The sequence below is a fragment of the Triticum aestivum genome, chromosome 4B (genome assembly GCF_018294505.1).
Source record: "Triticum aestivum cultivar Chinese Spring chromosome 4B, IWGSC CS RefSeq v2.1, whole genome shotgun sequence".
In the NCBI taxonomy this organism is placed as follows: Eukaryota; Viridiplantae; Streptophyta; class Magnoliopsida; order Poales; family Poaceae; genus Triticum; species Triticum aestivum.
In genome coordinates this window covers 142,645,707-142,668,989 of record NC_057804.1, presented here as the reverse complement: position 1 = coordinate 142,668,989, position 23,283 = coordinate 142,645,707, and the positions used below count along the sequence as shown (strand labels likewise).

The 23,283-nt window shown below is 46.7% G+C and overlaps 2 protein-coding genes across 2 annotated transcripts; one reads left to right on the top strand and one right to left on the bottom strand.

The window, feature by feature from the left end:
- The first annotated feature begins 3,977 nt into the window (after nucleotides 1–3,977).
- On the top strand, nucleotides 3,978–6,150 carry LOC123091509 (F-box/FBD/LRR-repeat protein At3g26920). The gene is made up of 3 exons (XM_044513041.1): nucleotides 3,978–5,103; nucleotides 5,214–5,357; nucleotides 5,494–6,150. Exons 1-3 carry the CDS (start codon nucleotides 4,075–4,077, stop codon nucleotides 5,869–5,871), a joined length of 1,551 nt encoding a protein of 516 aa, XP_044368976.1. The 5' UTR covers nucleotides 3,978–4,074; the 3' UTR covers nucleotides 5,872–6,150.
- Nucleotides 6,151–6,719: 569 nt separating this feature from the next.
- Nucleotides 6,720–20,811, bottom strand: LOC123090028 (peroxidase 4-like). Its single transcript, XM_044511519.1, has 2 exons — nucleotides 20,595–20,811; nucleotides 6,720–7,306 (listed from the first exon to the last, which is right to left on the bottom strand). Exons 1-2 carry the CDS (start codon nucleotides 20,809–20,811, stop codon nucleotides 6,915–6,917), a joined length of 609 nt encoding a protein of 202 aa, XP_044367454.1. The 3' UTR covers nucleotides 6,720–6,914.
- Nucleotides 20,812–23,283: the final 2,472 nt, after the last annotated feature.

Below are 23,283 nucleotides of genomic sequence, written 5' to 3'. Positions count from 1 at the left end.
TTTCTGATATGGCACTTCGCAGAGTTGAAATAACCACACGAACCGGCCGGGTTAAAATCGGGACTCGATTCCACAAACTAAACAAAGGAGGTATTACGTAAAAATATTCGGAAGCAACGCTTCCGGATACACTAAACTGAATACGTTATGTTGCCCGAACCGAACATGTTGTATATGTTGTTATCAGCAGTTCTATTTATTGTTTATGTGACATGAGAATTTCGTATGGCTTGTGGAAACAACATAATAAGACCCGTTAAACTGCTGTAGGTTATCAACCAAAAGGAAGCATCTAGCAACAAGCTTTTCAAAGATAAAGAGCTCCACTCGTGTTGGGGATAGGTGAGTTAAGTTCTGAATTCACAGATATTTTTCGTAGGGCATTTGCTTCAAGAATGCTTCCTCATGTCGTAAACCAGTATGTATCATCCCTGCTTCTTTATTTTTGTACCATCAGTAACACATGGTATTTTTTACTCACAACTAAATATTGTAGATTGCAGCTAAAAGACTATTGTAGATTGGGCATTAAACATGTAAAGGTTAAGTACTTAAGTTGCTATACTGGAAAGACCCTGTTGAATGGGAAGGATCCCAAGGTATGGTTATTCTTATTGAGCATCGAGTATAGCTTTGTTACTTATCTTAATCTATTGATTTGAATCTGTTTATGTTTGGTCATGCGAAATCCTATTGACTGAAATTATGCAGATGTACATAACTGTTAATGTAAAAAATGAAAAAGGAAAAATGAAATCATGCAGATGGTACATAACTGTTAATCAAGGAGTGGTAATATTCAACCACACACAGGATGTGGTGTGGATGATTTGCAAAAAATGAAAAATGAAGGATCTTTCAGTGACATAGCCAACTATCTTCTATAGCATATTGCTTAGGTGTCAGGGGAGATCATTAGAAATTAAACTGCTTGGATGTGCGCATGTTTTGGCAAAGACTGGGCGTAAAGGAACCAGCAGCGATTCTTGGTCTGTCACCCCGCCAGTTTATTGTGTAATAACTGTAAATGTCAAGACTTGGATGGGGTATTTTTCTGAATTAATGGCCAGTCCATTTCACAAAACAATATCAGTTAATCTCAGGTTTTGGCATCGACTGTAACTACGAATCTTCCTCCTTTCAAGTTGGATATTAACGAGCGACTGGATGATTATGCCAAGGTGAATTTTTTTGGCACACAGTTCCGGTAGGTGTGTTCTGCTCATATTATTGTTAAATAAGTAGCATCCTTGTATTCTATGTGGTAAAAAAAATTTGCATGTCATTCACCTATTTCAAGAGATTGTGGATGACCCAGAAGTTTTCTCTTACCTATGAAGGCAGACACAAGATGAACTCGTGTGCTTTTACAGGGTCCCTCTTTTTGCATTGTATGGTAGGCTATTGTTTCCTTCAAATTGCCACTTTACCTATGATTAATCTTTCTTACAACACCACTGATGTATTTTCCCTTTCTTGTCTATGCAGGCCATCTGATTTCCAAAAGCTCCCTGATTCGAAGGTTGGCTAGGCTTGACAGCCTTTACTGTCTTTATGAGTGCCACCATACAAGTCACACTTCAGAATTTTTTAAGGTATATTTTTTATGCACTAAACTAGGGATTATTGGAACAGAGTAATTAATTCTCTGAATATTGGATTGCAACAGAAGAGTCCAAGAAAAGACTTTGTCGTTGAGGCTAAGAAGAATATGCTTTGCTCATGCTGGCACTTGCCAAAAGGATGCTACACAAGGTCATTTTTTTGGTTCATCAACTTGCTTGTTGACATTGAGGCAAATCAGCTTGATGAATGGAACACATTCCAAAATAAACGGCTAAAATTTACCTTTGACAAGTACGTGGATTTTTTTCTTACACCCTTTGGCAGATTTGGAAAGATAGAAATGCGTGTTTTTTAGCATAAATGCTTAGGGGTTTATGACAGGATCTGTAGGATCCAGGAGATAATGAGATTGAGAAAGCTAGCTTTTGTCAGAGGTGGCTAATCTTGACTACTGTATTCTGTAACTGGGCTTCGGCCAGAACCTTTTGTCTTTCTCTTCTTCTAATAGATACAACACCTGCCTTTTTTTATTTATTTTAGAAAAGGAGGTTCCCCTGGCCTCTGCATACGAAAGATGCATGCGGCCCTATTATTAAACAAGTTCAGCAAAATACAAAGTCTGTAATCCGGAGTACAGCTCACAAAGGGAGCACAAATAAAAAAGGCTAAGCAAATAATCCTGCAAATACCATAAGTTTTTATTCACAAACAGTATGGCATATTAATGGCTACTCCCTCCGTTCCGATTTACTCGTCGTGGTTTTAGTTCAATTCCGATTTACTCGTCGTGGTTTTAGTTTAAATTTGAACTAAAACCACGACGAGTAAATCGGAACGGAGGAAGTAGAACAGAAAAACTCGACAATCTGCAGGAGCATAAAGTTCTGAAGTAAAATGAACAAAGCATCAACTGTCCTAAACTACAGTAGTCCTATCCCCTATGGGAAGATGCAGCGAGCAGGTACGAGGTCTGGCGTGCAAGCGCCGGATGGCACGCTGTATTGTTTGGTGTCTGGTTGGCTCAACTTCCAGGAATACTTTTTTGTGGTTATGTAAGAGCATATTATGACATAATAGAATCATCATCTATTCGGAGAACTGCAAAAGGTATATGTACAAGGCTGTTTTGATCACACACAATGGACTTCGGGAAATTCCATACTCCCTTTCTTGTTGTGGCGCCGCCTCCTCCATCTCAGAAAGAGATGGAGTGTAGATAGTGGTTGTAAGATCGCCGTCACGGGAGATCACGAGCTAACTCGAGCACGTCACCCTCCTACCAAAAAAGGCTTTCGTCCTGCTTTATATATAAAGCACCGAACCACAAGGACCATGATACAAATTCACACCACCACCGCACACGACACACACCCAAGGCGAGATACAAAGGTGCCGGGCACCGCCACAGCACCCCAACGACTATCAAGCCACTACAAATGCGCGAGGACGAACTGCTTGGAGCCACCGGAGACTTCCTCCGAGGGGAGGTGAGACGGGAACGACGGAACCAGGCCTCCAAGATGGTGTCCCTAAGAAGGGAACGCCCACGATAGCGACCAAGGCACGCCCGCCACCGCCGCGCCGGTCACGCCGCCGCCACGAAGCCGCCGCCAGCAGGCTCTAGCTCGTCGCCGCGCTGCCGCGCCCGCCGCCAGCGCCGCATCCCAGGCAGCCTCCTCGACCCGCGCCAAAGGCCCTGGCTAAGGAGACAAGGCAGCCCCGCCGCCGCCAGCGCCTACTAGGCTTCGCCCGGCGCGCCCTCTCTGGCGGCGACGAGGGAGACGAGGGAGGAGGAGGGGAAGCCCGCCGGCAGCGCTAGGGTATCTCCCATGACGCGCGCGGGGGGCGCGTCGCGGGAGCGAGTCCGTACCTTTCCTCGCACGTCACCCTCTTCGCGTACCTCTTCGACAGTCCCATCTCTCGCATGCGCCTATTCAAATTACTGACCGTCAAAAAGAGCATCACAAAAATCTTTGATGAAATAATAATATTTTGTACCAGTACGGGATTTATAAGCAGTGCTTAGAGATGGTGACGATAATGAAGGTGGAAGGAAGAAGGGTAGGGGAGAAAGAAAGATGACGATTTAATTATCTTCTTGCAAGGAGATGGCCGATAACGAGATATGAAAATTGCTGAGGGGGCAATGAGCGGGGTCAAATAATGATTTTGTTGCTGCATGAAAGAATTACATTTGATTATAGCACACTTTTTTTAATTAGAAAATATGTTTAAGCATTGTTTTTTTATGCGGTGGCAACCCACGGGCGTTCAATTAGTAATCGTTAAAAGTAGTAGTATAATTTTGCGGTCTGGTCGCACCACGCGGCTGCTCCTCAGCGTGCTCGAACGTGCCCATTGGGAGGCCCATCCAGCGGGACATTGGGCCTTTTCCCTCGGCTCAGGAGCAATTTCCCTTCTCTTCCGCCGCTCCGCTCCGCTCCACTCCACAGAGGACACGCGCCGCCCAAAACCCTCGTCCCCACCGCGGCGCTTCCGGCGACGGCCATGGACACCCGGGTGCCGCCCGTTCCCATGGATCCGGCGACGGCGTTGATGTTCCGGCTCGACGGCCAGGACCCGGAGGAGATGGAGGCCCTCTTCGCCCGCGTGCTCTCCTACACCCACTACGCCCTCCCGGACCCGCCCGTCTCCGTCGACGCTCGCCTCTGCGCTCTCCTCCCCCACCACTCCGTCGACGGCGTCAGCCGCCTTCCGGACGTGCTCCTCCGCAACATCGTCTCTCGCCTCCCAGTCAAGGAAGGCGCGCGCACCGCGGCGCTCTCCCGGCGTTGGCGCGGGGTCTGGCGCTCCGCCCCGCTCGTCCTCGTCGATTCTCACATCCTCCCCGCAGCCGCAGCCACCGCAGCCGCAGGCACCGCGGCCGCGCGTGGCGATGCACGGCGCATCACCTCCGCCGTGTCCCGCATCCTCGCCGCGCACCCGGGACCCTTCCGCTGCGTCCACCTCACCAGCAGCCACATGGAAGAGTTCCATGGCATGCTCACGCGCTGGCTCCACATCCTCGCCAACAAGGGGATCCAGGAACTTGTCCTCGTCAACCGCCCTTGGCCGCTCGACCTCGTTCTCCCCTCCACCTTCTTAGGCATGACCACCCTCACCCGCCTCTACCTCGGCCTCTGGAAGTTCCCCGACACGGCCGGCATCCCGAGCGCCACCTGTTTCCCTAACCTCCTTGAGCTCGGGCTCTGCAGCCTCGTCATGGAGAGCAAGGATCTGGACTTCATCCTCGACAGGAGCCCCGTGCTGGAGACGCTTTATATCCATGGGAATCTTTTCAAGCTTAGTCTTCGCCTTGTCAGCCAAAGCCTCCGGTGCGTGAAGATCCTCATGTCCTCCTTTGAAGAAATCGCTGTGGTGGACGCCCCGCGCCTTGAGAGACTCATCCTAACAGGATGTTGGAGCCGCGGCGGGGTTTGCACCAAGGTGAAGATCGGTTATGCCCCCAAGTTGCACTCGTTGGGATACTTGGATTCAGGAAGTCATGTCCTAGAGTTCGGCGACACCGTCATCAAGGTGCCACATTTTTTTCCATTTGTTCCATTGGAGTACATCATACCAAAATGATCAATGTACATGTGTGATCTTTCTTCTCTTAATTGAGTGCATTGAGGTTTCAATGGCAGGCTGGGACAAAGGTGAGCCCAAGCACCATGGTACCAAGTGTGAGGGTCCTGGCTTTGGAGGTGCGTTGTGGAGTCCGCAATGATGTCAAGATGATCCCGACTGTCCTCAGATGCTTTCCCAATGTTGAGACGCTCCACATCATGGTGAAGCCCCTGATGCTTCTTTTGGCACTCATTTGCACCATAATGTACTAGCATCATACTGTGAATTGCTGCTGTTGTATCAGGATCCATCAACATCTGATGAACTTCATGTGCACTAACTTAATTATTTTTTCAGTCTGGAAAAACTGGTCAACCCTCTGGCAAGCACAACCTCAAGTTCTGGAATGAGTCTGGTACCATAGAATGCATCAGCTCGCGCATCAACCTGCTGGTTTTCCATGATTTCCGAGGGGATCGGAGTGAGCTTGCTTTTCTCAAGTTTTTCTTTGAGAGTGCGCTGGTGCTGAAGCATGTGGTGATAGTGTTGGCCAATGCATGGTTCACTTCCATGGAGGATATGCACTCCAAAGTGAATCCTCTGCGGTCCATGAAACGGGCCAGTGCAGGCTCCAAAATCATGGTCACTGGGTGTTCTGATCCTGAAGATGGTGGCATGGGAAACTTCAAGAGAGCATCGGGCAGTTCTGTTGGCGACCCTTTCGTGAACTTCTGAAGTGAAAGGTGCATGTTTACTTTATCTTTACTAGCTCTGGAAGTTGTTGTGTTCTGTAGTCACAGTTTGGACATGCACTATTTTCAGAGTTTTTTTGTATGATCCGCATGGACTCTTGTTTCTGCGAACATGATTTGTTACCGTCTTCGTTGATGCAAATGACTACTATTCTGTCGGAAATGCTGTTTTTTTCAGTTGGCAATTGCGGAGCACCTATTGCTCTTGTGTTAAATTTGATTTAATTAGGTAGATTTGATCTGATGAGAATTACATTGCACAATATTGCTGCTATTCATATGAGGCTTGATGTTGGGGGCCGGGGATAGTAGTGACAGTTGAGATAATCCATGTTTTGCTTACTGTCTTGATAATTTCCTCTAGATATTTCCCGCAAAAAAAAATTCCTCTAGATATTACCTGGGATATTTGTTCCAGCTGGCAGAAGATTTTGATGCTCTCAGATTGTGCCCTTTTGTGTTCTGTTGTGATTGATCTGCATAGATGTGCCAAGTCAATTATTGGCACATCTGGTTCTTCAGTTGCGAAAATTTGAATCACCATTTGCAAGCCAATTTGGTTATTTTCGCAACGTGCAAAGGTAATAATAGTAACTTGAGCTGCAAGGGCATGCCTAAGAATAGTGTGTCCAGGCGGCCAAACTATGATATGCAGCATCCTAGATCTTCATTTATTCTATGATCTTCCACACGCAATGATAAAGTAGTTGTCGTTCCAGAGGGTCACAGCTTCTTGATGGCCTATATGGTTCTTCAGTTGCAAAAAATTAGGTTATCATGTCGTCGTGCTGCAGGCTTTTCAGTTTTCACCAATAATTTCTGACTATAGAGACGGGGTAGACCTTTTATTAACCCACCAGGCACAACGTACATTGATTTCACAATTGCATAAACAGAGTCGAACGAGAGGAAACCACAAGCTGCTTGCAAGCATGGGCGCGACCAAACACATCCTGGATTGCTACGGATTGTGCTGCATTTCTAGGGATTTCACAACTGTCTGCGCAGAAAGTGGAGGATCTTTTCTTAGTTGATCCTCCTGCAGTTCTTCCTGATCTGTCCGCTGGACCCCGTCAGCGGCGTGATGTCCCCCATCTTGATCATCCCCACCACGAAGTCCTTGAAGAAGGCGCTCTGGCTGCCGACGTACTGCCGGACCAGCGCGTCGGCGGCGCCGCCGTTGAAGAGCTCCTGGTCCGAGTGCAGGATGCCCCTCTTCTGGACGAGGTTCTTGTAGTAGTCGTTCTCGAACATGGTCGGGGTCTGCAGGTCCAGTGGCGCCAGGTTGTTGTCGCCGGAGCCGGCGGTGCGAGGGCAGTCTGACTGGCGGCTCCTGGCGAAGCCGGAGTCGATGTTTGTGTCGTTGTAGATGTGGTCCCGGAAGAATGTGCAGCGTGCTTGGCCGATCGTGTGGGCTCCTGGAACAAGTGATGGGTCAGGTTACCGTTAAATGATTACTCTTTTTCTTTCCATTGTTAACAATCATTCACCAACTTCCGTAATTGGCGCTTCTACGTATTTTAAGTGATCACGGAGCAGATCAACTTTTTTTGTTGTTGTTGTGTCTATAGTAGCCTTACAGAGCAATAATTTCTAGAGGTTCAGGTCAATGGTAATTTGTCACCAACTTTCTAATTCATGACCTGTAAAGTATATTATCAGTAGTATAGTTTTTAGTTTTCGAGTCAAAACGTGGCTATCAGTTCCGTTGGTTGATCCCAGCTCTTTTGCAGCTCCCAAAGTTACCAACTACTCCATTGATAAATTAATAGTCAGTGAAAGTAGTCAAAGAATTTTACCTTGATTCAGGAAAAGAAAATTACGTGATCACTACTTATATGTTGGTTATTAGGACTGGAACAGTACATTAATGGTCAGTTGGAGTAGAAATAGATCGATGGTATGTTGTAAATTTATTTTCTGAAAATCTCAGTAAATAATAGGTTAATATACAATATTTTTTGTTGTTTAATTGGCGGTTAATGGGTACGTCATACGTGCATTTGCATGTAGTACGTTCTAGTACCTGAGAGGGCGACCATGTCTTTCTGGGAGAGCCCCTGCGCGGCGAAGAGGGACGTAAGGTTTGCGAGCCCCGACGTCGGGGGCGGGATGTTGTTCTCGGCGCGTATGGTGGAGGAACGCCGGGCGGCCGGTATTTATGGGGGGAAAAGGCTAGCTCACGCCGCCGGCCATGATTATACTAGCTACTAGTCTGCCATCACATATTATTAGATTGCATCATCGTCTTCACCTACTCCGGTGGACTTTGAGAGTTGATCCAAACGGGCGCGCGCATTGGAGTGACGCGTTTCACACCTGCAGGTGCTACATCGCTCCGGCCGTGTAGCTGGTAGAGCATATGCAACGTCGTAGCTCGTGAAAAATGAACAGTTTTTGGTGTGGAAAAGCTGCTTGCCGACACTGTGCTATCGAGACGGTTAAGTAAAGAATCATGGCAATCATGCTTGCATGCATGACTCCGGCTCCTCGTGTTGCTTTCCTGTGCTACTGAAAACTACCGACTGCCTTCCGCTACCGACTGTGTGTTTATTGTGAGTCAAATCTAGAGCATTTTTTGTAACACTTACATGGACTTTGGGCAGCACTTTGGCACAGGAAGAGTACATTAGCACGCTTATGGTTTTCTTAATTAATTTTTGCATCACCGTTTCACTACCCAACAAATGTCAAGGTTAGTCCACGTCTCGATCGGTATGTAGCTACTGCCTACCGGTACATGATCGTGAACGAGATGATGATCCGACCATCCTGCTGAATTTTCTCATTTTTTTTTCAAGTTTCGAGGACATACAGACGGACCCGGTCTCCGGCGGTACTATTTGGCCCAATCCATGCTCATCCTTAGAAACTGGTGGCATGCATGATGCATGATGCATGGTCATGGTCGAAACATTCATATATCTATCTATAGCTATCATGGACAATTCGAAGTGAATTCTCTCCTCAAGGCAGCATATAAATACGTACGGACGTGCATCAGCAAATTCTATAGCCGAAATTGCTCCGTGCACGATACAAGTGGCCGATCTATGCACGACACGTAAATCCAGCGGCCGACTCCCTTGTGAATCAACGCGTGTTTGGCAAGATTTAATCCATCGTCTGTGCATTGTCCAAGTTTCCTTGTGTGCATAGCAAGACTCTTCTATAGCATACATGTGAAAAAGACTTGAATTATATCTATCCACAGATCGTATAGTATTCCCTCCGTTTCTTTTTAGTGTGCATATAAGGTTTGATCAAAGTCAAGCTTTATAAAGTTTGACTAACTTTATATTAAAACATATCATCATTCACAATATGAAATCATTATTATCAGATGCACCATGAAATGTATTTTCATACCATATAATTTTAGTATTATAGATGTTGATATTTTTTGATGTGAATTTGGTCAAACTTTGTGTAGTTTGATTTCGACCAAATTTTATACGCGGAGTAAAAAGAAACGGAGGAAGTATTTTATTGTTCACCATGAACAGATGAGCCTGGGATCAGACATGAATATTCGTTATTCCTAGTACTACTCTGCGCCTAACAGTAATCTGTTTAGTCAAAGTGGAGTATAATACCTTTTGGGCCCAGTTCACACAGCATGCACCAATCATACACCCAGTTAGTTAATTAGCTTGAGCCTTAATCTGTTGATTTGAGTGTTCCGTGTTCACAGTTGTACCTTTTATTAATGGACTCAAGAAAGATGATCTAAAAGGATCGAGTAAATAGCATAAAGCTACTACTTTACAGGCTAGGATTTCAAAAAACTACCGGTTTTTAAATTTTCTCAGATAACTACCAAGTTAGGGGTCGGCTGTTTCAAAAAACCCAAAATCTTCGTTGTTAAAAAATTAAATAGGTTTATGACAGGTCGGGCCGCACCTAAACGATCCGTCTATTTGACCGTTAACTGACATGTGGTCCCACATGTCAGTGTCTGTAAATTTTTCAAAAATGCCATCAGGTCCCTGCAAACTTTTCAAAACGCAATCGGGTCCCTGCAAACTTTTGAAAAAAGCAATCGGGTCCCTCCTCGTGGCCGTGCGCCAGCAGCCGGCGTGAGGGTCGCCGGCCAGCAGCCATGGCACCGCCGTGGAGCTCCCTTCCGTCCCGGGCGACGCGTGGAGCCAGGTTGCAGGCCAGGCGGAAGGAGGCGGCTCGACGGGCTGGGTCCAGGCGGAGCTCCTTGCCCGCCGCTGCCGCTTCTCCTGGGCGCGGCGCGCGGCAGCCTGTGCTCCTGGGCGCGGCGGCCCTTGCCCCTGGGCGCGGCGGCTCGCGACGGCCTTTGCTCCTCGGGGCGGCTCGCGGCGGCCGGCCCTTGCCCCTGGGCGCGGCGGCTCGCGGCGGCCTTTGCTCCTGGGGGCGGCTCGCGCGACCGGCCCTTGCTCCTGGGCGCGGCGGCCTTTGCCCCTGGGGGCGGCTCGCGGCGGCCGACCCTTGCTCTGGGCGCGGGGCGTGGTGAGGGTGGCCGTGGTCGGGCCATTGCCGGGAGGAGGGGACGGGAAAGAAAGAGACAAGGAGAGAAGAAATGGTAGAAGGAAGAAGAGACATCTTACACGTGGGTCCCACAATAAGTTAACGGTCAAACAAAACGGTCAACTAACGGATTGTTTAGGAGTGGGTCCGACCTGTCATAAATCGGTTTAAAACGTTAGCAACGCGGAATTTGGGTTTTTTGAAACAGCCGACCACCCACTTGGTAGTTATATGAGAAAAATTTAAAACTGATAGTTTTTTGAAATTCTAGCCTGTAAAGTAGTAGTTTTATGCTATTTACTCAAAAGGATCGATCGATAGAGAAGATTTCTAATGCTGCCTAATTCTTAGATGCTACTGTCTGCACATATGGATGCCTGGTTGGTTCTGGAGCTTTATGCTTACGGATTTAGAAGTACTCCTACTCCAGAGACAGAGAGTAGATAGATAGACTCTAGTCAAAAGAATTTCAATGCTGGTTGCTCGAAGCAAATAACGAGTTTTGGATCCGACCGCACCGCAATCGCCGGAGGTTTGGCAGACCAAAATGCTGCACATGCGCATGTCCCCTCAAGAAAAGGCATGGAGTACATCATGAGACTACTACCACTACAGTACTAGGTACGTGCAGCAACACGCATCCTATAACATTGTCTACTCGTGCTTATGTAACAGAACGAGTCCACGACCGAAGACCAGCTTTCGCAACAGAATTCCGACGCCCATCCAGTAGAAACACTCCGCTCATCAGGTAGGAGTAGAGTATCAAAATGCTGCGGCAGCAGCTGCACTTCTCTGACCACAACTTATCGTTGAGAAAATTCAACGACAGCATCTGGGTTAGCTCGCTCAAAGAATTTGTCTGTTGACTATGTATCGATCATTGTGTGTTGTTTGTTTTGGTTGTACGTACGTGCTTGTAGTTTCTGAGGAGCATTATTTGAACGCATATATGATAGCTAGGTAACGATATATTTGCCGTGGAAGAGGGAACTTACTCCGCGGAGCAGGTAATGATTGCTGCTAAAGATCAAAATAAGCAGATGACAGCGCCAGTAAAATATAAATCTTGGTACACGTTTTCTTATTAAATCAGGATGTGAAATGTATCTAGGGTCCGTTTTGGTCAGAGAGCAAGGGGTTGGTAGGTCGGGGCGGCCATCCAATGATCTACTACTATCTCCGTCCTGGTTTATAGGTTTCCTTTGTAGTTTGTGCTAAATTTTCACTAAAGATTTAACTAACAAAATGTTAATGCATGTCAAGAAAAATTATCTTATTGGATTCGTATTTGAACATAGTTTTCAAAAATATAATGTTTGGTGACATGCGTGAACATTTTGTTAGTTTAATCTATGATCAAAATTTAGCACAAAATACAATGGGGACCAATAAACCCGGACGGAGGTAGTACTTTTTATGGATGGACCAAACAAATTCCTTGTTTGACTGAGTGGGATGAGCTTGGTGCAAGGGACGAATGTTTCTCTGGGTGAGTTTTTTGTTGAAGGGATAAGAAACACATTAGGTTGACTCTACATGAAGTGACCGAGTCAGCCGACAGAACAGTGTAGATGATACAAACACAATAAGCACGCACCAAACTTCTGCATGACTAAAATGCACACAATCAAATGTGTCTCTGAGTTATTCATTGGTGGCTCAGCAGGATGGGATGAGAATCTTATTCGGCATCTGTTCTTTTCACATGACGTTGATGAAATTTTGAAGTTGCGTGGTCTGACTGTTGGTGTTGCTTGGCACTATGAGAAAAATAGTTTGTTCTCAGTTAAAAGTGCGTATAAATTGGCGCTCAAACTTAAGGACTCTATGATTGAGTTAGGGAGTTCAAGTGGTGCTGCTAAGGCCTTGTATAATGGAAGGTGCTTAGAGAGATGCTTAGAAAAATAAACCGGATTTTTCTGAAGCACCGGTGTCTATTTCTACAGGAGAGACGCTTAGTTAAGCGTCTATCTTGTACAAATAAGCACCGGGGCTTAAGAAAAGCCTGGTTTATTTCTCTAAGCACCTCCCATTATACAAGGCCTAATGGAGAAAGGAGGCTATGGAATATTATTTGGAAGGCTCAGGTCCCTCAGAAAATCAGAATTTTTGCATGGCATGCTGCGACACACAGTTTGGCGGTTCAAGTTAACAGAGTTAAACACCACCAAACTATCATTGGTCTGTGCTTGATTTGAAGCGTAGAAGATGAATCTGTATTTCATGCACTGGTAAGCTGTCCTAAGGCTCGTGCGTTACGTTTGGCGGTAAGGGAGGTATGAATTTACCAGATGAAGTGTTTTTCAATTTTATGGGGCCGGATTGGTTACTTGTCTTATTGGATCAAGTAAGGCCACCGATGCGTGAGCAAATTATATTCATATTTTGGAGGGCATGGCATCTGAGGAATGATTTGATTTTTGGTAAGGGAAAGGAAAAAAATCTCTGACTCGGTGAGGTTCATTCAAAATTACCGGACGTCCTTCTCGTCCTGTCATCCCAATGTCAAGATGGAGATTAGCCTCAAAGGTAAAGAAAGGGTGGATGGCTTAAATTTTACTAATGATATGCAAAAGAATCTTGTGACTTGGCAGGTTCCCGCTACGAAGTTCATTAAGATTAATGTTGATGCAAGTTATGTGGAGGCTTTAAGGGCTGCAAGTGTGGCTGTTGTGGCCAGGAACCATACTGGAGAAGTTATCATATCGTTTATTGGGGTGTGCAATAGTGCGGATGAAGCGGAACTGAGAGCGACCCTTGCGGGGCTGTACATTGGTATTACTCTCCACAAGCCCATCATTTTAGTAACGGATTGTTCTTTTGTGGCTTCTTTTCTTGGAAATGATCTTCTAGACAGGTCTCCTCTGGTGGATCTAAAGATAGAAGCATTGAGTTTATCCAAACTGATGATAAATTGCAAGGTATCCAAGATTAACAGAAGGGCTAATAGGGTGGCGCACGAGATTGCGAAGTTCAGCTTTGATAATAGATCCGATGGTGTGCTCCTTAATAGTGTTCCGCCCTGCGTGGCTGAATTTGTAACGGATGATTGTATGAATATTTTAAGTTAATTAATATATATATGGAAGGGGTTTTCAAAAAAATGCACACAATCAACATCAATGCGCGCACCCGCACGTGCACACACACACATACACACAAAGAATCATGCTGGCAAAGAGCAAAGTCATCCAAGACTTCAACCATGACTAGGCGAATGAAAAGAAAACTCTCAGGTGATCAATACAGTGATGGGTGAACTAGGGCAACGACTATCCACATGATTTATCATCTCTTGACATCACAAGGACACCAAGAAAGGTTCTTTGGTAGCAACACCTTCTGAAAGGGAACACCCCTCAAGCGCGGCCGCCGCCGGTCTCACCATCGAATGCCGGATCATGAGTTTTCACACCAAAGATCAAGTCCGAGCAAACTCCAAGCCATGCCCGCAAGAAGGTAACGAAATCAAAACATCGCCATTTCCAAGTATGGCCAACTAGGGTCAGACCTAGGGTTTTCACCCCGGAACTTGAGACTGGGTACTCGAGAAGCACCACCATATCAAAGTCATCTTGTGTTGTCGCTTTCATTTTCCACAATATCAGCAGTACATGCATGCACAGTCCTCACGTGAGATGCGAAGAAATCACTAGTGAGGAAGGAAGGTCATCGCCACCGCCAAAATACCAAATAAGGATGATTTGGTAGCACTGCATCAACCTCACTAGTTGTAGCCAATGGTAGATCTGTAGGATACAAAACCACCACATGTCGCCACCCTTGCCAGAAACCCAAGACCACATGACACCCGCGTTACCGAGCAGAACACCACCTCACCGGACGTAAATGTCAGTCGTCTGGACCTGTCGCTGGATGTTGCCGTACTGCCAAGATCCACCATCGAGCAGCTTGGAGTCGCATCGGCTTACTGGGGGGTGGGGGGGGGGGGGGGGGGGGGGGAGGGGAGGGGGAGGAAGACAACGATGACTGCTGGGAGGCCACGCCGGCCACCCACCATGGCTACACACACTATCAGTGAGACAGAATTGTGACATCATGACAGCGCACAAGAGGAGTTAGCAAGCCACATGTTGGGGTGAGCACCGCCTTCCGGACTGTCATGCCACCCGAAATCGATGGCCACGGACAAGTCGCGACTGTGTATTGCCTATCGAACACGCTTAGCCACAGCTAAACCATGAGCACACATAGCCAGGTGCCTTGTTGTTACTGCCGCCCAATTTGTAAATCACAACTGAGTGCAACACGTCGCTACCAGTGATCCCAGATCATCCCCATGTCGCTGCGCTTCTTGCAGTTGTTGCATGATTTGTATGACCGATGCTAAGCGCAACGTGCCGCTAACGCTGCTCCCGAAACATTGCCATGCCACTGCTATTCTTGTCGCTATACTATTGTTCTCTTCGAGTCGTCGCCGAGGATGAATGCAGTGGAACCACCCCGGGGCCCATTGCCACCATGGGTTGCTTAGGATTTGCCCGGCGGAAGCATCTGGTAGTGTCGAGAAGAGGAAGATCAGTCAGCGAAGACCATAAAACTTGGACCGTGATCGGCTCGTATGTCACTCCTCCGGACGATGCAGGGGCAATTTTCACACAAACCGACCTTGTATCCTCTTCTTCCTTAGAATTGTGGGTGATAGGGAGTAGTCATCATGTTCATTTAGGTGGATGTGGTGTTGGTGCCGTCGTTGTAACTCTCTTGTAATCAAATTATCTTTCTCTCTTAATGAGATCCATAAAAAGACTATCTCTTTTCTTTTTTAATAAAATTGTTGAGTCTATGTGTGACAAGTGTGCACCAAACAACCTGATGAGCCGAAAAAACAAGGATAACCCCAAACTATCTGTGGTATTCCTTCAACCAAACACACCCTAAAAATGAAAAAACCATCTTGAACATACATAATGATATAATTGGTTGTGGACTGCTCGTCCACTATCATCTTGAGCCGAACCAACAAATGAAGTCATAGAGTAGGTTGGGTGTCTCAACTCTTTAGATCATATTATTCGTAACTTCCAGCTCTTAATTGTCTCTCTACCAAGGACCGAGGGGGGGGGGGGGGTGGCGAGCAGCGGATAAGCGATGCCCAAGGTTCAGATTTTCTTCATATTACTACTCATTTTTTTAGTTGATGTTACTGATTAGAAAACATGTTCATGATATTTAAGCACTTCCAACCCCCCTCATTAAGCTCATAATACCAAGCCAGTCTTACTTACCCCCCCCCCCCTCAATGTTAAATCCTGCTATGTCCCTGCTCTCCACATCAACAATTATCTTAACTAGCAAGACTCGACAATTGAGGGCAATATTTGTGGGCTCTGTTATAGTCCACCCAACAGTTTCTTTCTTGCTCCACAACTGCATGTACACATACTATTTGTGCTTGAAAAAATCACGTCCACCAACACCGTGTATGTAGTAAATGCGTGTTGGGAGAATTTGTGGCAATGCATTAACCTGTTTTATTTACTTGATTGTACACCTAGTTTGCTAGTAGCATGTGGGGCTTGGTTGTGTCAAAGGAGACAATTACTAAGACAAACGAGCAGTTAGTTGGGAGAAATAAAGTTTGACTTCAACTCTAGAGTCTAAGCTCTACAAGATCTAGGAGTGGTGTAATCTCTCTGTTTTTATTTACCATACATATTAGCTTTTTGTCAAGTCCAATTTCATAAATTTTGACGAAGTTCAAAAATTTCTTAACATCGATAATACCAAACCAATACCATTAGAATCATCATTGAATATATTTTCACATCATATACATTTGTTATTGTGAAAGTTTATATGGTTTTGTGTAAGTTTGGATAAACTTTGACTTAGGTGAAAGTTAATATGCAGAGTAAATAAAAACATAGGAAGTATTATATTAGAGAGTATAACTAGATTTATGATTTTGAGACCATGGTTAAAGTTGAGCGTTTACGGGATGCACATCATGATAGTTTGTAAGATCAATAGGTCGGAATGTGCACTCCATTGATCTAAAAGGAACAAGTCAGAACATGAACATGATTAGTCAGAACATGATGATTATATTTGTCTAGTAGAAAATAGACTAATCTAGAGTGATTAGTCAACAATTGGATAAATTACGTATATGTTAACTAAACCGATCTATTCCTTTCACTCCCATGACGGCAACTTCGGGGAAGCTTCACTTCCTCTTGTCTTTGTTGGCGAGCCTGTGGACTCTCCTCCCCTCTGTTCGCCGCTCCGGTGGTTGGCGGTGAGGAGGAGAGTCCTTGTACCTCAGTCACACTAGTAGTGTTGTTAGCCTTTTTTTTAAAGTTCATCGTAGCGGCGACCGTATAGCAGATGGTGACACTTCATCTTTGAGTTGGTCTTCCGTGCTCCGATCCACCCGAGTTCATCTGTAGGGACGGAGTCGACAGAGCTCTACCATAGAATACCATCTTCTCCTTAAGGTTTCCCATTTTGTGTGCAAGAAGGTGGGATTTGGTCTTAGACGCTTCCGATCAACTCATGGGTTCACTGGCAACGATTGCAACTCTGGAGCGTTCATCCTTAGGGGCACGTGCACAAAGACTTTCCCACTGTCATCGGAATTCCCAGGGCAACAATGACACTTCCGCGACTAGTTCTTGGGGTGACAGAGGTTGTTTAGTGGTCCAGGGGCCTCAGTGTTAATCTTAGAATTTCGGGTGCTTTGTACTTCTATTGAACCTTTATAATGGACCCAACTCCTTAAAAAAAGGAGAGAAACTATAGTAGTCTTATCTGGTGCTAATTTTCAAAAGTAAATCTTCTATATATTTGGGGATTCGCATTGAGAGACACTATGCTGGTACAGTGTATCATATGATCATAACCTGAGTTCCAATTCAGTTGATGCGTAACTTTCTTAAAAGATTTGGAACGAATTAGTCACTCTGTCAATTGAGCTCCTGTCCACTTCTTAAAAGTATATGATACCTTGCATGTTGTTGTGGGAATATTTTGCATATTTTTCAATGATATTTGATTGTATGAAACATAAATATTGGGAGTAATAGTATGAGAACCAGAACTAAAATACATATATTCTATTTTGTTTGGTTATTGTATAGTTGTAACATATTTATAAAATATAAGCAGCATAATGAAATGGAATTGGCATGCATGTTTGCATGTTGAGATGTACCTTTTCCTATGCATGATTCAATAATAATATGAGGACTAAAACTAAAAATACATACTTTTATGATTATTGTATAGTTCCAAAATATTTATTAAATATAAATAGCATAATGAAAAAATGCATGTTTGCATGTTGAGGTGAGCTTTCCCCTATACATGATTGTAATGTTGAGATGGACATTTCCCCATGCATGTTGCTTACTGAGATGCCATGCTTGCGTGCTAAGAAAAATAGGTTAGTGAAAGTTAGATATTAAATATAGAAGATAAATGGACATGCCCAGCTGCCTATGTAAATGAAGGCTCGGAAGTTACTGCTGGGGCCATAGGATGAAGAGAGTTCTGCTCCTTCAGCCAGTGCATAGCTTAGTGGACTGAGTAGTGTGTATTGTGTGTGTGCGCCTTTATTTATATATCATTTATATTCTCATGTATGTCTTGTAAGCTCTTTCTTTTGTGTGATGTCATCTATCATACTTGTTTTTGTTGGTGTCATGTTCTGCATGATCTGCGCCATGTGTTCTTATTTTCCTAGTGATATCATTATAAGTCTCGAGCAGAGGGCGGAGGGACCTATGGGCTCATCGTCAGTAGTATTTGGGGGACTTTATCAACTCCTCGAGAAGGTAAAGACTGTGGCATTTGATCTTTAGCCCCTCTTTACTTGACAATTTCAGGATTTGCCACTGCATACATTGAAAATATAAATTGATTTGCCACATCTCACTTTGCACTTTGTTCTTTTGCAAGTGCATCCATGTCCAGTTCTTCCGTGAACATGGCACAAAGGGGCAGTCTTATAATATCTTTTAACCTTTTATCCTTAAAAGAAAAGGAAACACATGAGTTTAAGTGAAAAAGGGAAAATTATCATGAATTCAAGCATGGGAAGAACACCGGAATTGTTGGTGTGGAAAGGGGAGGAGAATCTTAGTTCATCCTCCTGCAGTTCATTCTAATCTATCCATTGGATCCTGTCAGCGGCATTTTTTTTTTAGAAATGGAGGAGGACCCCCGGCCTCTGCATCTGGACGATGCATGCAGCCACTTTATTAATTATTCACATAAGACCTTACAAAGTCAAACAACAGTAAGACTAAAGTCATTGTCTAGGCAACATCTGTCGCTACTCCTATCCAGTTGATATGTAGGGATGCTGATAGTCTAGGCCTAATACCAAACAGACCTCGTAGCCAAACCTAACATCTAAGACCTGAGGTCCCAACCAGTACGCCTGTCGGGTATGGGGTAGCCACCAGTCCGGCGCACTCCTCAACCAGGATGCCTGCCGGGTATGAGGCCGCCGCAACCACCTGCCACCAATCCATCTTCAGAGCTGCACTGTTGCATCTACCATGCCAGGTCTCTCTGCCATCGACGCCATCACGACGCCAGACAATGTCGTCCTCCTGCGCGAGTCCATCCACATACGCCCGTCGCCGAAACTCCGCAGCGCCATGCCATCGGGATACGTCGTTGGCCTTGCAGTAGATGAAACACCGCTCCTTCTCGTCCCCTCCAGCCAGCTCCTGTTCCAAAACGATGCCCTCAGGAGGGAGCACGCCATCGAAGGCGCTGTCGTCGTCCGATCCGGTAGACCAAGATCTAGGGTTTCCCCCGAAACATCCCGATCATGTTGAGTAGTTTGCAACGATGATGACTCAAGGCGTCGGAGACGCCGTCATCGTCCGCCATGACCGAAGTCGGCGTGATTTTCATCGGAAGTAGCGCTACCACAATCTCACTGCTGACTGGATCCGAGCACACCCTCGCCATGTAGACGTATGGTGTCCTCGGAAAGCCGGTTGAGGACCTCCGGCCGCCTCACCCCGGCCCCCACGCGTCGCCGGCCGGCCATAGCTGAACCACGACGTATCTGGCCGGGACGCCAGATCCGCAACAACCGCCGCCACCCAACACCCGGCCAGGCAAGCCAACGACTCAAACCACCGGCCATGGGGGAAACAGCTGCTGCCGCACACCAGGGTCGCCGCCCTGACCGCGCCGACTGAAGACGAAGGCGCCAATGCCATCTTGATCATTCCCTCCACAAAGTCCTTGAAGAAGGCGCTCTGGCTACCGACGTAACCCGGACCAGCGCGTCGGTAGCACCGCCATTGAAGAGCTCCTGGTCCAAGTGCAGTAGGCCTCTCTTCTGGACAAGGTTCTTGTAGTAGTCGTTCTCGAAGACGGTCGGGGTTTGCATGTCTAGCGGCGCCAAGTTGTTGTCGCCGGAGCCGGTGGCGCGAGGGCAGCCTGACTGGCGACTCTTGGCGAAGCCGGCGTCGATGTTTGTGTCATTGTAGATGTGGTCCCGGAAGTTTGTGCAGCGTGCTAGGCCGATTGTGTGGGCTCCTGAAACACAAGTTATACCGTCAGCTCAAGTTATTACCTGTTTTGCAGCTACTCTTTTGTCAATCCATTGATCGGTAGGAATCATTCGCCAACTTTCCTAACTAGCACTACGTGTTTAAGTGATCAAGGAACAATGTTTTTTGACGTTGTCCAGTCTTACAAATTAAGCGGACAGACCAAAGGTTAGGTCAGTGGTAAGTAGTCATCGATCAGCTTTCTAGCTCATCACCTGTAAAGTAGTATATTTGTTTAATCCAGAGAAATTGTCTTATGTAGAATTCTGAGCTTTGAAGTCAAAACGTGGCTATCAGTTCCGTTGGTTGATACCAGCTGTTCTACTGCTAGAAAGTTATAACTTGCTTCTTCAGCAAATTGAAGGAAAATATTACTACCTCCGTCTTGGTTTATTGGTCTCCTTCATATTTAATGTTAAATTTTGACCACAGATTTAACTAACAAAATGTCAATGTACATGACAAAAAATTGTATCATTAAAAAGTATGTTCAAATACGAATCCAACAGTATAATATTTTATCACATGCATTAACATTTTGTTAGTTAAATTCATAATCAAAATTTGACACAAAATACTATGAAGACCAATAAACTAGAACCGAGGTATACTTGGCCATGACAAATTATGTTGGTTTAGAGTGCAAACTGGAAAATTATACTACCTGAGAGTCCGACCATGTCTTTCTGGGAGAGCCCCTGCGCCGCGAAGAGGGACGTAAGGTTCGCGAGCCCTGATGTCGGGGGAGGGATGTTGTTCTCGGCGCCGTTGAAGCTCGCCGTCGTCGAGTCCCTCCGCCCCATCTTCACCTCCCAGCTCGGCCCACCCAGTCGTAGTGTTCGACTTTGTTGAAGGGTCACCGGCGGTACTACTTGGCCCATGGAGGCACATTTCGCAAAAAAGAAAAGAAAAGAAAGAGAGAGAGAAAGAAACTGGAGGCACGTATGATGCATGGCGGTCATGGTCAAAACATTTATATATCTATATCTTAGCATGGACAATTCAACCTGAATTATCTCCTCAAGGTAGCATATACGTACGTGCATTAGCAAATTCTATAGCATGGCCCTGTACGTAGAGTAGGTCCTAATGTGAAAAAGATCTATCCGCTGACAGTGTAGTACCGCATATTACTCTTACCCTTTTTTGGCATTATATGGTATAATATGTGTCTCGTTTATATCATAAAGATCTTTTTGACGCATTTAAAAAAATATCATAAAAAATTAAAGTACAAGTCAAGTAAAGACCATCATGACAAAACTAAAAAGATGACAGAACATATGCCGGTCACTTGCCTCAGGCACCACCACTTAGAGCATCTCCAGCCGTTGAGCCTCTAAGGAGGCATTTCTTTCGCCGTTTGTGGGGCTGCCGGCAATTTGGCCTGGGGGTGAAAATGTTTCCAGCCGTGTTCACCCCCAAGCCGTGCCCAGGCCGCGCCCGCCCTAGGCCACGGCTAGCCCGGCCTCGCCGCCGAGCTCACTCCTCCACACGAGGGTTCGCTGGCCACCTCCGTCCCTATGCATACAAGTACTCGTACCCAGCTAGCTAGCTAGCAGAGGAGAGCCAATCGATTCGGCTGAGTGCGCGCTTGCTAGCTAGCTAGCATGGCTCGTTTGAGCACAAACGGCCAGCCACACCGGTGGCGTCCACGTGAATGCTGCCGTCCGACAGCCGGACGACGGCCCTTCGCGTCGGCCCGTCACCTCGAGCATTCTCCGACCGCTCGCTTCGCTTCTTCATCGCGCGCCCTGTATCTTCGGCCTCGGCATCGGCGCGCCCGCTTCGTTGTGGTCGCTTCGTCCCGCGCCAGCATCCGCGCAGGTCTGCCCCCCTCCCCCCCGGTCGGCCTCCGCTCCTGCGCCGGCCGGCTCTGCCCACGCCTCGGCCGTCTTTGCACTGGCCCGGCCTCCGCCCGAGCCCCCGACACCCAGCCACCCCGTCTCGCTCCGCTTGCGCCCGCGTCCGGCCCTGCTCCCGAGCCGGCTGCTGCTCCGTGGTCGGCAGGCGGCTCCGCCGACGCGCCCGCCTCATCCCGGGCCGGCCGGCTACGCCCCGGTCCTTCGTCGCCAGATCCCCGCACCTCCCGCTACCCGCCCCCACGCCGCGTTGCCTCGCACGCGGCCCCGCTCGTCCTCGCCCGAGCTTGCCCTGCCGCTGGCTTGCCGGCTGCCTTCCCGGATGACTACGAGGCGCTGGAGAGGGATTCGGGGCTGGCCTTCGCCTCGAGCACGCCGGACGCCGAACACGCGCGCCCGAGCTGGACGCCGGACTCCTCCAGCGCCGCTCCGCCTCGCGCTGACGCACTCCGCGCTCGAGAGAGAGGGGCAGGGGAGAGGAGAGAAGAAAAGAGAGGAGAGAGGTTGTGGGAGGCCGATGGTGGGCCAACCGCAAGAAAAAGGCATCGCCGACACGCCCAGCTGCTCCCGAGGGGGCTGGGTTTGGGGTGGGACTGCCGGCGTCAATTTTTTCTAAATCCGACGAAAAGTGAGGCTTTGGGACACGAGTGGGAGGATATTTTACTGCCAGCGCCCAAAATGGGGGCATCGTGGGGGCTCTAGTGGAGATGCTCTTACCTTCACTTTTTACTGAAAGGAGAGGTCTTATTCCTAGTACTACTCTGCGCCTAACAGTATTATGTTTGTCAAAGTGGAGCATAATACCTTTTAGGCACCAATCATACACCCACTTAGTTAATTAGCTTGAGCCTTAACCTTTTGATTTGAGTGTTCCGTGTTCACAGTTGTACCGTTTATTAACTCTATTTCTTAGTAGATGCTTGCTGTTCTGTTCTGGTGCTTTACGGGTTAGAACTTTCGAAGTACTCCAGATTCTAGTCAAAAGAAATTCAATGCCGACACTGTGCTCTCTGTTACGTAGCTCGTGAAAAATGAACAGTTTTGGTACTACCTCCGTCTAGGTGAATAAGTCATTCACGTAGTTTTAGGTCATCGATTTGAAAAATTAAATATGTGTTATATGTCATGAAAAGTATATCACTAGATTTCTACAAGGATGTAATTTCTAAACATATGTTTTTTGTCACAAAGAATACATATTTAGATAGTTAAATCGTCAACCTAGAACTACGCGAATGACTTATTCACCGAGACGGAGGTAGTAGAAAAAGCTGCATGCCGACACACCATCGACACGGCTAAGCAAAGAGCCATGTTAATTATGCTTGCATTCATGTGAGAGCATGGCTCCGTGACTCCGTCTCCTCATGTTGCTTTCCTGTGCTACGGACGGTGTTTGCTAGCTACAGTACTAATCTACATAGTTCTCTGGGTCAAATTTAATCAAGAAAATCATCAACGTGCTAATGTAACACTCGCATGGACTTTAAG